Genomic DNA, 16,272 nt, shown 5'->3' with positions numbered 1-16,272 from the left:
TCACCACCAACTCAGCTTGGAGGTTAACCTTAAGGGCATCCTGCATGAGGACTCCCAAGTCCCATTGCACCTCAAAACTTTGAATTCTCTCCCCATTTAAATAATAGTCCGCCCGTTTATTTCTTCTGCCAAAGTGCGTAACCATACACTTTCCAACATTGTATTTCATTTGCTACTTCTTTGCCCATTCTTCCAATCTATCCAAGTCTTTCTGCAGACTCTCTGTTTCCTCAGCACCACCGGCTCCTCCACATATCTTTGTATCATCAGCAAACTTAGCCACAAAGCCATCTATTCCATAATCCAAATCGTTGATGTACAACATAAAAAGAGGTGGCCCCAACATGGACCCCTGTGGAACACCACTGGTAACCGGCAGCCAACCAGAATAGGATACCTTAATTCCCAATCTCTGTTTCCTGCCAATCAGCCAACGCTCTATCCACGTATGTAACTTTCCTGTAATTCCATGGGCTCTTATCTTGTTTAGCAGCCTCATGTGTGGCACCTTGTCAAAGGCCTTCTGAAAATCCAAATACACAACATCCACTGCATCTCCCTTGTCTAGCCTACTGGTAATTTCCTCAAAAAATAGTAATAGGTTTGTCAGGCAGGATTTTCTTTTAAGGAAACCATGCTGAGTTCTGCCTATCTTGTCATATGCCTCCAGGTACTCCGTAACCTCATCCTTGACAATCAACTCCAACAACTTCCCAACCACCGATGTCAAGCTAACAGGTCTATAATTTCCTTTTTGCTTCCTTACCCCCTTTTTAAATAGTGTAGTGTCATTTACAATCTTCTAGTCCTCCAGAACCATACCAGAATCTATCAACTTTTGAAAGATCATTGCTAATGCCTCCGCAATCTCCACAGCTACTTCCTTCGGAGCACGAGGGTGCATTCCATCTGGTCCGGGAGATTTATCTACCCTTAGACTATTCAGCTTCCGGAGTACTTTCTCTGTCGTAATTGTGACTGCGCACACTTCTCTTCCCTGCCACCCTTGAGTGTCCGATTTACTGCTGATGTCTTCCTCAGTGAAGACTAATGCAAAATATTCGTTCAGTTCCTCCGCTATCTCCTTATCTCCCATTACAATCTCTCCAGCATCATTTTCTATTGGTCCTATATCACCTGTCTTTTACTCTTTATATACTTGAAAAAGCTTTTAGTATCCTCTTTGATATTATTTGCTAGCTTCCTTTCCTAGTTAATCTTTTCCCTCTTAATGACCTTCTTAATTTCCTTTTAGAAGCTTTTAAAAACTTCCCAATCCTCTGTCTTCCCACTATTTTTTGCTTCTTTGTATGCCCTCTCCTTTGCTTTAACTTTGGCTTTGACTTCTCTTGTCAGCCACGGTTGCATCTTTTTTCTATTCGAAAATTTTTTCTTTTTTGGAATATATCTGTCTTGCACCTTCCTCACTTCTTGCATAAACTCCAGCCACTGCTGCTCTGCCGTCCTGAGTGACTGCTTCTATGCTGCCAAGTTTGAGGTGAGGATGGACAATAATCTCCCAACATATATCCTGACCTTGGCAAAACTGGAGACCACAGGCCATCGGTGGTTGGCGGCGTTGTCTGCCGATGATTTCAGCCTGAAGTACTGGCCGAGAAGCAGGAACGTTGATGCTGATGCTTTGTCCCGATGGGTGCATGAGGGGCTGGTCAGGGACGAAGAATGGGAAAGTGTTCCTGTCCCGGGGGTGAAGGCCATGTGCCAGTTTGCCATCACGGTGAAGGCGGACGGAAGGCAAGGGCAGGTTCAAGCAGTGGATCAACTGGCAGCTCCTGATGGTGGCATTCCACAAGTTTACTGTACCCTGACTGCTATGAAGACAAACCAGTTCCCGGAATTGAGTCCTGGGGAAGTGGAAGCTGCTCAGCGAGGTGACCTGGGTATCAGTACCATTTGGTCAGCAGTCAAAAAGGGAGACCAGAAGTATCCCCAATAGTGTTGGAACATGAAGAGGTGGATAAGGGGGAACAGAGGTCTCAGAGAACTAGGAGACCACCGGACAGGCTGACCTATGTAGCACTGGGGGAACAGAGTGTGGCCCTTACTGTTGTGGGGAGCTATGTCACTGCCTTTTACACCTGGGTTGGATTTTGTGGGCAAATTATCTCAAAGTCATGAGGGCAATAACTAAACTTGGTAGGGGGAAGAGTGTAACGCCCTGGGAAACGTTTCACTGCTAACATAATGGTTTCTCTGCAGCAGCAGTGTTAAGGTTATGATTAGAGATAACGGGGGCTTTGGAATGTGCACCATCCAATGAGGGGAGTGCTGTTTCTTCGTTGTATGTCTGAGAGGACATGTTCTCAGTCTTTTGTCAGTGAGGAATGAAGAGAGAAGATGCGAGTGGAAAGTTGGTAGACCGCAGGACGGAGTGGACTTGAAGTGAGGGTCCGGGAGTCGACGAAACTTGGAGGAGATCGATGAGGAACAAATGGACGGAAAACCGTGAGCTCCAACGTGCACATTAGACTGTTTCATTAAAATGGGCCCTTTGTCTTTTGTTTTCTCGACTAACCTTACAGTCAAATTAAGAATGATAAAGCTCAATCGTTTAATTGTATATGGTGTACTGTCTGATATTTTGTGGTACGGATTTCTAACAGGGTAACACATCACACAGCGTCCACACAAACGAGATTTCACAAGTTTGGTGGGGCCGGAGGCTGTCTTCCCCTCGACCAATGCCGTCGGCCGAACCCGAGGGTTACACAGATAGACAAGTAAAGTGAAACAGTGTAGGTTGGGAGATAAAATCTGCTTCTTTGGCCTGTGAGGGGGGTTCACTCAAGAGTCTGAAAACTCTAGTATACACGTTGTCCTCGAGTCTGGTGGTACGTGCTCTCAAGCTTTCGTATCTTCTGCCAAATGGGAGGAGGCAGAAGGGAGAATGACCCAGGGCGGAGGGTCCTTGATTCTGTTGTCAGTTTGTCTAAAGCAGGCTGAAGTGTAGTGTAGATGAAGCCATTGAAGGGGAGGATGGTTCCTTGATAGACGGGATTGTACTGTCTTATTTTGTTCCGTTTATTTAGGCATATAGTATGAGAACAGGCTTACCAGACCCATCGAGCCTGTGCCATCCAATTACACTCGTGACCAATTAACCTACTAACCTGTACACTTTTGGAATGTGGTAGGTAATGAGAGCACCCAGAGGAAACACGCGGTCACAGGGAGAAGCCCCAAACTTATTACGGACAGTGGCAGGAATTAAAACCAGATCCTTGGGCAGAGCATTTGCCAGTCCAAGCTGTGATGCATCCATACAGGGCACTTCTTTATGGTGTATCTGTAAATACTTCTTGAGGAAATGAAGGTTCAAAGTGAGAAATGTGTATCCCATGAGATTGGCTGCAGTGCCTGGCACCCCTAGAATGCATTGTCGAGGGGTCAGAAAGTAGTGGTGACGACTCCAAGTGGAGACACGAGAGGCGGCTGATGGTGAGATCTGGAGCTTGATGCAAACTGCTGGAATAACTCAGCACCTGTGCATGGAATCCAGCAGTCGATGTTTGGGTCTTCATCTGGATTCTGATTCTTTAGTCCAGATGAAGGGCCTCAACCCAAAATGTCCACTTCCCACTGCAGATACTGCCTGACCCACTGTGAGCAAAGATTTAAAGTGGTAAAATATTTCACTGGGATAGCAAGAGGGGCCAAGGACAAGAAGGTCAGAGAAGGAATGGAAACGAGAATTAAAGTGACTGTAAGCTCAGCCTAAGGACAGAACGAATCTCTTCTGCAATGTGGTCACACAATGTGCGTTGTCTTTGAAGGAAACCACAACACAAGAAATCAATACATCATTTGAAATAATGGAGACATAACAGACTGTAGATGCTGGAATCTGCAGTATCAAACCTCCTGATGCAGAGTTTGAACCTAAAGAATTAATTCAGATTTAGATTCAATTATTCATCATGTGTAGATCGAATCATACAGTGAAATGTGTCTTTAGTGTTAATAGCAACACAAGCTAAAGATCTGCTACCACAGCCACGTACCCTTCCTGGAAACTTGTCTTTGCTGCCATCTTGTGCCACCTGATCCATTTTCAAGCTTCTCGATTCGGACCCACTGAGGACCCCAGGTACTCGCATTCAATTGACTGCTTGTCCTGCCACATTCTACGCCCCACACTTTCCACCATGCAGAGGTACCTGGTGTCCCTGTCCTCGTTGCTGCCACTGTTCCGGGCTTCTCTCTCATCCATTAGACCATACGGCATAGGAGCAGATTGGGCCATCTGGCCCATCAAGTCTTCTCTGCCACTGAATCATGGCGGATCCTTTATTTTCCCCTCAGTCCCATTTTGGCCAGAAACGTCGACAGCCTGGCCTGCTGAGTTTCGCATGTGCTGCTTTGCATTTCCAGCATCTGAAGATTTGCTCGTGTTTGTCATGCTAAGGATGTGCCGGGGGCAGCCTGGAAGTGTCGCTGGATGTTCTGGCCATGTTGACAGAACATTGTCAGTTCCTTTTCTCCACAGATGCTGCTTGGCCCACTGCGTTCCTCCAGCAGGCTGTTGATACTCACTCAAAAGTTGTGCAAGCCCAGCTTTGCTGCATCTGGAAGCTGTCTTAGTTGGTGGAAAAAGGGCAGTTGTTGCACTTCCTGTGCTTTGGGACAAAGGTGCTTTGCGAAGGGATATTGGGGTGATTAAGCAGTGGATTTTCATAGATGAGACGGAGTTACGATGGTGCTCAATAGCGACAGCTTTGAGTTCACCAATGAGGACAGCTTAATTTCTACCTTTGATGTCTTTGTTTTTCCTTTTCAGGGGGGATGGTGTTCTGTTGAAGACCCTGATCTGGAGTTGCACTCAAACTTCGGCTCTTTGCACTGGTGGGACTCACTCCCGGGGGCTCATGACCAGCCAGTTTTCAAAATCCGAAGGATGCGGCCTAGAAGGCGAGCAGGCCTTCAGGTTTCCGAGGTTTCGTGGCCCTGTGGTGGGGCCAATTCTAAGCCAGTGTCGCCAAATGAAGAGTCGCAGGAGAGAACGGAATATTGGGAACGGCGGATTGGCTGTTGGAGGCTCCGTACTTGGTAAATCGCGCACTCTCGCTCTCTCTCTCTCTCTTTCTTTCATTGGTGGATGAGAGTTTGTTGCCGATTCTCTGGTTGGAGAACTCAGAAAAAAAAGCTGTGTGACAGACTTTTTACACCGTAAATCAGCAAGTTGTTTTGTTATGTCTCACCCTTTGCTGTGAAAGGGGACACTTCTTTTTCCCTTTATCCCTTTATTAGGGGGGGAGAGAGAGAGAGAGAGAGCCTGTGATGTGTCAAATTGTCGAGTGAACGATTAGTTTTTGTTGTATTGCAGAAGATGGTCTTTCTTGGGGGCTTCGCTATTGTTTGCTTGGCGGACGGAGGGTGCTGATGCTTCTTTGCGGAAGTGGGTGAGGGTCGTTGCTTTGCTGCTGTCTGTGAATGGGAGGGTGAGTGGGGGGGCTTTGGGGTTCTAACGCTTTTACTGTCACTCATTCTTTGGGGCACTCCTGTTTTCGTGGATGTCTGTGAAGAACAAGAATTCCACAATGTATATTGCATACATTTCTCTGACACTAAATGGAACTATTGAATCAGGGATTCACAAAGGAATATTAAAAGCAGATGTGGCCAAGTTCCACAAGCTGGGGGAAAGATATATACAGGCATCCGTTAGTCTTGTGAGATGATGGATTTGCGCCTTGGAAGGTTTCCAGGGTGCAGGCCTGGGCAAGGATGTATGGAAGACCAGCAGTTGCCCATGCTGCAAGTCTTCCCTCTCCAACCACTGATGTTGTCCAAGGGAAGGGCACTAGGGCCGATACAGCTTGGCACCAGTGTCGTCGCAGAGCAACGTGTGGTTAAGAGCCTTGCTCAAGGACACAACACGCTGCCTCAGCTGAGGCTCGAACTAGCGACCTTCAGATCACTAGACCGACGCCCTAACCACTCGGCCACACGCCAACACGTGGCCAATCTGGGGGAAATAGAGAACTGACAACAGTAAAACAAGGTGTGGTGGGAGATGAGGACAAAGGGAACTATTGTAGTTCTGGGAGAATGTGAACTGAAATAGGGGAAGAGAGTTGGAGAGCTCCAGAATAGAGGAGAATCCTTGCGTGAGTGAAAAGGAAGATAACTCAGGAGAACTGGTATAAAAGGCAACCCTGGCAGAACAATTGCACTGGAGATATTACAGGAAGGGGGACAGAGGTGGCACCGGCGCATCTACTGCCTCACAGTCCCAGTGACCCACGATCAACCCTGACCTCCAGTGCTGTCCATGGTCTCCCTGTGACCATGCCAGTTTTCCCATGGTTTCTCTGGTTTCTTCGCATATCCCAAACGCACATGTACTGATTGGTTTGTAGGAAAGCATTAGAATCAACAGGATAGAATGGATTAATGGGATTGTGAGGAGAATAAATTAGGATTAGTGTAATGGGTGGCTGATGGCCTCAGTGGTCCAAAGGATGTATGTAAAATGGCACTGTCTTCTTACAGGAACCAGGGTGGAAGCGACTAACAGTCTTGGGATAAAAACTTCCAATTACAAAGGGGATGAGAGGAAATGTGTCCATGTTGGTTGTGGAGTCAGTGAATTTGTACCAGATGCTGGTCATTAGCTGCCTTTCCATTACTGTTTGTGATCACCAGATTTTTATTCATGGGCTTAGCACAGAGAGCCATGCTTGATTTTGAGAGAAGTTATTGCATAGGGCTTAATTAATGGTCTACATGCTAGGCAGTTAGTTGAAAGCCAAGAGTTCAAATTCTCAAACTGTTTATTACTAAAATGCCATTGCTAATTTTGACTAGTTTTAATCTGGCTATTCATTGCTTACATCCGTGGATTGCCTGACCTGCCTCATCCTGGAATTGGTGGGTTCCCGCAGCTGAGCAGCCTTTGTTCAGACATAGTGAAGTGTCATTCACTCAGCTGGTAATCAGCTTGTTTTCACCTGTCAAGCAGTATTTAAATCCAATGATGATTAAGTCAATTATTTTGTGCAGCAGCATGAATGCACGAGCCACATAGATGCTGATCAGATACTGTAACTGTTTCAAATTTCATTTCTCTGTAACACATAATGAAGATTTTAAACTTATATTGCAATTTCCACACTACTTAGACCATTCCAGAGTGCTTTACAACCAATCAAGTGATTTAGAAAAGTTATTAGACTTGTTAGGATATATGTGACTTTTGCCAAATATATCAACAATCCAACAGAGGGTGACGCATAACTGGAGTCATATTAAAAGCTGCTGTTTAAAAAGACAAACATCCTACTTAATGAGTACCTTTAAGGGACAGTTCCTGTAGGATATCACGGAGGCGCTGAAGATCGTTTGGCAAAACTTCGTATTTGAATACGTCTATCGCCGTGACCAGCTCACACCTCCCAAATATTCCATCTGCAAAAAACAACAGGAAGCTTACCGAGTCATTGTTTGAAGTTCTATATGCCTCTTATAGCATTGTCTACATAAAGAAAGGGGAATAAAACACATCGTCACATATTCATCATCACACAAAATGAAGGACCTTTCAGTTTAAGTTGACGTATAGGAACTCAATCTCCATAAATAGCGATGCAGAACTTAATGCACGGAGAGGGGTTAAGTGTATCAAAGTGACACGCATATACAAGCTTGAAAGCAAGCACTGTCACCTAACATTAATGATTTTAGTTTGAATTAGTCATTGAAAACTCAGAAAGGAGCACTGGGAGATGATCAATATACTAGTCACAAAACTAATTACAGCATATTCACAACGTTCCTGCTTGAGCTGTCAGCTATGGTCAAGTGTGGAATATAAATTGCACTTTATTATTTATCCTCTCCCCACACAAGGCGACTGCAATAATCTTGACTCGCTGGGCTTATTACAACATTGATGTCACTGCAGCTCACAGTCTGCCTGCATGAATAAAATTAATTTAATCAATGTGGCAAGAGGAGAAATATTTTAGATTGGAATATAAATGCACAGTGCCGCCGAACACTGTAAAAGACAACCATTTGTAGAATAGTCTGATAACTATAAAGACCCATAAGTGTTTCAAAGTTGAGTTTAACTCAAGTTTATTACTACATACACAAGTATACACTCAGTGGCCACTTTATTAGGTACACCTGTACACCTGCTCGTTAATGCAAATATCTGATCAGCCAGTGACGTGGCAGCAACTCAAAGCATAAAAGCAAGCAGATGTGGTCACGAGGTTCAATAGTTGTTCAGAACAAACATCAAAATGGGGAAGAAATGTGACCTAACGGTTTCTGATTGTGGAATGATTGTTAGTGCCACATGGGGTGATTTGAGTACCTCTGAGACTGCTGATCTCCTGGGAGTTTCAAGCACAATAGTCTCTAGAGTTTACAGAGAGTGGTGCGATAAACAAAAAAAACATATAGTGAGCACCATTTCTGTGAGTCCTGATGAAGGGTCTTGTCTCAAAATGTCGACTGTTTACTCTGTTCCACAGATGCTGCCTGGCCTGCTGAGTTCCTCCAGCATTATGTGTGTGTTGCTTGGATTTCCGGTATCTGCAGACTTTCTCTTCTTTGTAATGATAAACATACAAGAAGAATGGCCGGACCGGTTCAAGCTGGTTCAAGGAATAACCACATATTACAACCGTGGTGTACAGAACAGCATCTCAGAATGTACAACACATTAAACCTTGAAGTGGATGGGCAAAATACCATGAACATACACTTAGTGGCCACTTTATTAGGTACAGGAGATACCTCACAAAGTGGCCACTGAGTACTTACACAGATGTGCAATGAAACAGGAAAAGGGGCAATAAATCTACTGGGTGTTTTTATAGACCCCCCCCCCAATAGTAAAAGGGATATCGAGGAGCAGATAGGGAGGCAGATTCTGGAATGGTGCAATAATAATAGGGTTGTTGTGATAGGAGATTTTAACTTTCCTAGTATTGTTTGGCATCTCCTTAGTGCAAGGGGTTTAGATGGGGTAGAGTTTGTTACGTGTGTTCAGGAAGGTTTCCTGACGCACTATGTAGATAAGCCAACTAGAGGAGAGGCTGTATTTGGTCTGGTATTGGGAAATGAACCTGGTCAGGTGTCAGATCTCTTGGTGGGAGAGCATTTTGGAGGTAGTGACCACAACTCTATCTCCTTCACCAAAGTATTGGACAGGGATAGGAGCAGACAATTTGGGAAAACATTTAATTGGGGTAGGGGGAAATATGATACGGTACCATTAGGCAGAAACTTGGAAGCATAAATTGGAAGCAGATGATCTCAGGGAAATGCATGGCAGAAATGTGGCATATGTTCAGGGAACATTTGCATGGAGTTCTGCATAGGTATGTATCATTGAGGCATGGAAAGCATGGTAGAATTAAAGAACCATGGTGTACAAGGTATGTAGAAAATCCAGTTAAGAAGAAAAGAAAAGCTTACGAAAGGTTCAAGAAACTGGGTACTGTAGAGCACTAGAAAATTACAAGGTTGCTAGGAAGGAGCTTAAAATGGAATTAGGAGAGCCAGAAGGGGCCATGAGAAGGCCTTGGTGAGCAGGATTAAAGAAAACCCCAAGGCATTCAACAAGTTTATGAACAGTAAGCAGAACAGCCTTGTGAGAATAGGACCCAATCAGTTGCAATAGTGGAAAAGTATGCATGGAGTCGGAGGAGGTAGCAGAGGTACTTAATGAATACTTTGCTTCAGTATTCACCAGGGAAAAGACCTTGGCAATTGCAAGGATGACTTACAGTGGACTGAAGAGCTTGCGCATATAGACATTGAGAAAGAAGATGTGCTGGGGCTTTCCCCATCATGGGCGCAACCCAATCTACCATCTAGGACATCTTCAAGAGGTAGCACCTCAAGAAAGCTGCATCCATCACCATCCAAGTCATTCCCTTTTCTCATTATTACCATCGGGGAGGAGGTAAAAAAGTCTGAAGACCCAGACTCAATGTTTCAAGAACAGCTTCTTCCTCTCTGCCATCAGATTTCTGAATGGTCCCAGTCGGAACCCATAAACACTACGTCATTATTCCTTTTTTCACACTAATTATTTTGTAATGAACAGTAATTTAATGTCTACGCACTGAATGCTGCTGCAAAACAACAAATTTCACACCATATCACACAGTAGTAATGAACCTGATTCTGCTATTGATCTTGCTTTATCTACAGCGAACTGCCAACAAATTCTGTTTATATTTATGTAATGTTGACTCTATTTAAGTTGATTTGAATGCTGAATGTTTTGATGCCACACATTTGGATACATTGCGACCATAAATGTTATCAAGGGGTATGGGAAGAAAGTGGAAATCTGATACTGAGCCAGTCTATGAGCAATGATTGCATTGAGTGTCAGAAGAGGCTCAAAGAAACATAGAAAATCTACAGCACAATACTGGCCCTTCGGCCCACAAAACTGTGCTGAACATGTCCTTACCTTAGAACTACCTTGGTTTACCCATTGTCCTCTATTTTTCTAAGCTCCATGTATCCATCCAGGAGTCTCTTAAAAGACTCTATCATTTCCTCCTCCACCACCACTGCCAGCAGCCCATTCCACGCACTCACCACTCTCTGTATAAAATACTTATCCCTGACATCTCCTCTGTACCTACTTCCAAGCACCATAAAACTATGCCCTCCCGTGCTAGCCATTTCAGCCCTGGGAAAAAGCCCCTGACCATCCACATGATCAAAGCCTCTCACTATCTTGTACACCTCTATCAGATCACCTCTTATCCTCCGTCGCTCCAAGGAAAAAAGGCCGAGTTCACTCAACCTATTCTCATAAGGCATGCTCCCCAATCCAGGCAACATCCTTGTAAATCTCCTCTGCACCCTTTCTATGGTTTCCACATCCTTCCTATAGTGAGGCGACCAGGACTGAGCACAGTACTCCAAGTGGGGTCTGGCCAGGGTCCTATATAGTTGCAACATTACCTCTCGGCTCTTAAACTCAACCCCACGACTGATGAAGGCTAATGCTCCATAATGCTTTCTTAACCACAGAGTCAACCTGCATAGCAACTTTGAGTGTCCTATGGACTCGGACCCCAAGATCCCTCTGATCCTCCACACTGCCAAGAGTATTACTATTAATACTATATTCTGCCAATAGGCCAAATAGCCTACTCCAGCTTCCATTTTGTATGCTTCAGTGGACAGGACAAGCAGCAGGTAAGTCAGTTCCACTCGAAGCTTCTTGTTTTAGAACCGAATTGACGGGACAAGGATATCCAGTGAATTCAGAAAAGAGATGAAAGGAAAGCTTACAACTATGTCGCAATTATTCTGGCTTGTAATTAGGAATAAAACACATAGAGGTTTCTTTTCAGTGAGTTCTGATGGTGAATATATTTTAAAAGATTGCTGTTAAGTGTTATGACTGTGAGAGGATCAGTACAGTATTGTATTTTATCGTTAATAATGGGACTGTCTGGATTGGATCCCAGTGATTTGAGTTCAATGCAACATCACACCACAACACCTAGATTCTGATTACTTCTCTCTGCAATATATTGGCCCTTTCTACAATGCAACAATTTAAATATTAACCAAAATGTAGGAAATATTTAGGACACTGTAATCATTTGGATGTGCCTGAGACAGTAGGTATGACCTCAGCTTTGACATCTGGGAAAGCCCAGGCTTTTTCATCTTCCTTAACCTCCTGCAGTGATGTCCTGGAACTAGGCTGATTGACCTCTGATCACCACAACAATCTTCTTTTGTGTGAGGTAAAACTCCATTCTCTGGCATGTTTTTGCTTTGGAGTTCAGGTTTACCAGGACATCTTGAAGCTGAATTTAGATAAAATGCTACCTCAACGTCAAGGGCAGTCACTCACACCCCAACTCTGAAATTCTGCTCTTTGATCCATGGAGGAACCAAGGCTGTGATGAGATCTGAAAACCAAAATACTGGTACCTATCCAAGAATTTCATCTGATTTCAAAGTAAGAAAATAAAATGTCATCCTCTAATAAAATGCATGAATAAAATTCCCAGACTTAGAACCCTAGAGAACTTGGCAGTGATCTGGTGCGTGTCGGGCTTTAACTCTGTGTCAGAGCATATACATTCATATTCCATTGACTTGAAGAGATAGTGCAATGAAGAATCTGAATTTCAGATGAGACTTTGAACCAAGTGCTGATTTTTTTTTCCCTGAGTACACATTAAAGGTCACATGGTGTTATTCCAAAGGATGATGACATAGCTATGTGTTTTTTTGTTACCTACACCCCGAAAATTACCATATTGACTGTGGTGTACCTTGACACATGATGTGACTGTGATAGGTGCCATAAAAATGAAAGTCCTTCACTCCTTAGAAAATTCATGCTGAAAGGACATGTAGTCAATGTGTTACTGGGCTTGTGATACGTGTTTGGATAGCACATTGAACAGGAAACGAAATGAGGGAAGAAGGTATAGAGGGATTTGTCAGGAAGTTCAGGTGAGGAGGAGTGAGAGGTGGTGCAAGGAGGTCAAGACTGGTAATAAAGACACATTAAACATAATTGTTCATTGCTGTGATGTTAATTTTATGAAATCCATGGATGAGACCACAGATACTGAATCACGAGCAAAACCCTGGAAAATCTTCACAGATGAAACGGCATGGAGCCAAAATCTGTAAATTGGCACTTCAGGTTGAGGCCTTGCATCAGGACTGAGAGGGAAAAGGAACAATTACCTATAGCAGTATACAGGGGTAGAGGGGTGGTTAATGGGGCAAGAAGCTGGACACAGGCTGGTAGATGGTAGGTGGCATCAGATGGGGAATAGTGATGGGCAGACGGGACCTGATGGGGAGATGTTGGGTTGGGTGGTTGGGGGGCAGGGAGAATGGGAGGGGAGGGAGATGTATGGGGAAACAGGAGGAAAGAACAAAGCAGAAAGAAAACTGGGTGGCAGGTGAGTGAGTGGGGAAAGGGAATGACAGGGATGAGATGCCAGACCTGACTCTGGAAATGCAATATTCACACCATTGGGGTGTAAACTGCCCAAGCCGAATATGAGATATTCTTCCAATTTGAGTTTGGGCTCTCCACAGCAATGATGAAGACTTAGGATAAACAAATTAGTTTTGAAGTGGGAAGTAAAGTGAAAATGACATGCCACTGGAACCCTGAAACGTCCATTGTGGACAGAGTGTAGATTCTCTGCAGATGGTTGCCTAGTCAATGTTTGGTTTCATAAGGTGAGCACTGAGTGGAGTAGACCAGGTTGGAGGAGGTGCTGGTGAACTTTGGTCTCATCTGGAAGGGCTATTTAGGTCCCTGGATGGTGATAGAGGGGGGGTGGTATTTGTCGTGGAAAATACCAGTGGACAGGGATGGGTGAATGAGTTCATGAGGAAATCCCAAAGATAGTGGTCCCTGCGGAAAGCAGAAAGGAAGAGAAGATGTGTCTGCTGGTGGGATTGAAATGGAGCAGAAAAGAATGGCAGAGGATGATGTGTTAGGAGCAGGGACTGATAGAGTGTTGATATTGCTGTTCTGCCTGGGGAGAGGGGGTTAGAGAAGTCATAAGGGAAAAGGGGGGAAATATGTGTGAAGTCTCCATCAACTCTGACAGACCGGAAACCACATTTCTGGATGGAGGAGGACATTTCAGAAACTCTAAAAAGCAAGCCTTATCTTGAGAACAGATGTGGATGGCATAGACAGATTACTTGAGAAAAAGGGAATGTATCATTACAGTAAGAACGGTGGGAGGAGATACACCAACGTTCTTCCTATCATCCTCCAGCCTCCATCTCATTCCCGATGTACTGCAATATAGAACAATAAAATACAGGGACACCCCCTGACCCTTTGGTGCATGATGCCTGTGCTGAACACAATGTTGAATTACATTAAACCTCTTTTGTCTATATAAGATCCGTACCTGACCATTCACTATACTTCTGTGTGTCTATCTAACAGTCTCCACCACATCAGGTACCACCATTAATTACCCAGGTGATACTGCTGCTGCTGTTCAGGTTGGGACCCAGCCAGGTTCGAACTCAGGACCATCCGCCTCAAAGTCCAGTGGTGATGCCACTACACCACCGGCCGGCTGGGTCCACTACACCACCTCACTCTTCTAAACTCCAGCAAGTACAGACCCAGAATTATCCAATACTCCTCATACTTTAACCCTTTCATTTCCGGGATCACTCTCAACTTCCAGTGGACCTTCTCCAATGCTAGCACATCCTCTCCTAGGTAAGGGGCCCAAAACCACTCACAATACTCCATGTGCAGTCTGACAAATATCTTACAAAGCCTCAGCATTACATCCTTGTTTTTAGGAGATCAGAAGACACAAGACATAGGAGCAGAATTTAACCTCTTGTCCCATTGAGTCCGCTCCACAATTCCATCATGATTGGTTTATTATCCCTCTTTAAGACAATAAGACATCGGAGCAGAATTAGGTGATCTGGCCCTTTGAGTGTTCTCCAAAAAATATTCCGGTCCTCTTGAAATGAATACCAACATTGCAATTGCCTTTCTTACCCTTTGACTCAACCTAGAAGTTAATCTTCAAGGAATCCTGCACTAGGTTGCCCAAGTCCCCTTGCACCTATGATTACTGAATTAACTCCCTGTTTAGAAAGCAGTCTATATCTTTATTCCTTCTACCAGAATGCATGTCCATACACTGATTTCTGTCTACCATTTCTTTACCCATTCTCCGAATATGTCAAAGTCCTGCAGACTTTCTACTTCCTCAACAATACCTGTTCTTTCCACCTAGCTTTGTATCGTCCACAAATAATAAAGTGTCATGGCTTGAAACTTTAAGATACAATTATTACCTCAACAGTTGCTATTTGACCTGATGATTTCCCCCAGCATTCTGTTTTTTTTTCACCCTCCAACGTTCCCTCCCGAAAATCAGACAAGCTGCAGAAGAAGATTTCCCAAATTGTTGCCAGTTTTCACACCCACACAATCACTTCAGGCTGAGTGTTGTCTTATTCATTAATGTTGATTTGTAATTATGGTCCTGAAATCTTGTTCGGGGAATGTGTGAGTTGCAAACTGTTCACACACAACAAGAGTTATCAATTAGCGGTACTCGACTTGATTATTTGGCAAAGTATCCCAAGTTTACCTAAATGTTGCTGAAGCCAATGCATTCTTTTCCCCTTAATGGAAGCCAAATAGCTCATTTATAAGGTGTGCGGTGGTGCATTAAATTTTGTAAAATATTAGATGAAAGTCTGAACAATTCCAAGTGACACTTTAACTCTTTGTGAGTTCACAGTATGAAGGTGCCTGTACAAGTTAAACAGTGGAGGTCTGTTAAATGTTTGCTGATAGCAACTGGATTCTTTCTGGCCTCAGACAGCAGTACCAACAGGACATCTGTTGATAAACTCATGAATTGCTTGAATAAAAGAAATCATGCTGCGTTAGTGGCACAAAAACAAAAGATCAAAATGTTTGTCTATCCCTGTGTATCTCGTTATGCTTGTAGATTTAACCCTTATTTGCTGAGGCACCTCTCCCTCAGTTCGTGGGACTTCACCTAGACTGGAGGAATTGCGATCGGTGCCTAGGACCCGGACCCCAGGTGGTTTCACGATCTGGAGATCCCCCAACAACAGCGACAATCAAGAGGAGACGACGAATCATGAGCCTTGAAATCTTTGTGGAAATCTTTGTAACTTACTATGTAGCATTTAATGTAGTTTATTTGTGCCTTCTGTTTGATGATACTAAATTTGGCTTAAGTTACTTTGTTGTGCTTGTACGCTTACCACTACATCTCCTTGACACTCAAAATGTTCAGGTCATTTCTATCGGATCAACACACGCCACTACATAAGGACATGGTTTTTTAGATGGCAAAGTTAATCAACTGAAAGAAGCTTCTTTCACCCTTCATTCTTAATCCAGTCCCTCTCTTGGAAACCAAATATGTATTAAACCCATTTGTATCTAAGATGGCTTTGTCTACAGTTCTAATGCTTCAGATTAGGTTGTTTCACCTGATTTCCTCCTAATTAATTTCAATATCAAATTCATTTTTATCATATTACCAGGAGGAACTCAGCAGGTCAGACAGCATCTATGGAGGGGATAAACTGTAAATGTTTTGGGCCAGGACCCTTCGTCAGGACTGGTAAGGAAGGAGCCCAAAGCTGGAACGAGATGGTGGAGGAGAGGAAGGAGTATAAGCTGACAGGTGATAGGTGAAACCAGGTGGGTGGGGAGGCTAAGGAGAATGAAATAATAAACTAGGT

The 16,272-nt window shown here is 43.9% G+C and overlaps 1 protein-coding gene across 2 annotated transcripts in view; it reads right to left on the bottom strand.

Moving 5' to 3' along the window:
- ptprn2 (protein tyrosine phosphatase receptor type N2) overlaps positions 1-16,272 on the bottom strand; it is a 1,029,064-nt gene that overhangs the window by 746,431 nt on the left and 266,361 nt on the right. For both annotated transcript variants that reach the window (XM_072254029.1, XM_072254030.1), the window contains exon 3: positions 7,315-7,428. In XM_072254029.1, coding sequence (XP_072110130.1) covers positions 7,315-7,428 — 114 coding nt within the window. The remainder of the gene's footprint in view (positions 1-7,314; positions 7,429-16,272) is intronic.

Source organism: Mobula birostris, chromosome 3 (assembly GCF_030028105.1).
Source record: "Mobula birostris isolate sMobBir1 chromosome 3, sMobBir1.hap1, whole genome shotgun sequence".
NCBI classification, from domain to species: domain Eukaryota; kingdom Metazoa; phylum Chordata; class Chondrichthyes; order Myliobatiformes; family Myliobatidae; genus Mobula; species Mobula birostris.
The sequence above is the reverse complement of the archived record's forward strand: the minus strand, read 5'-3'. Positions and strand labels throughout refer to the sequence as shown.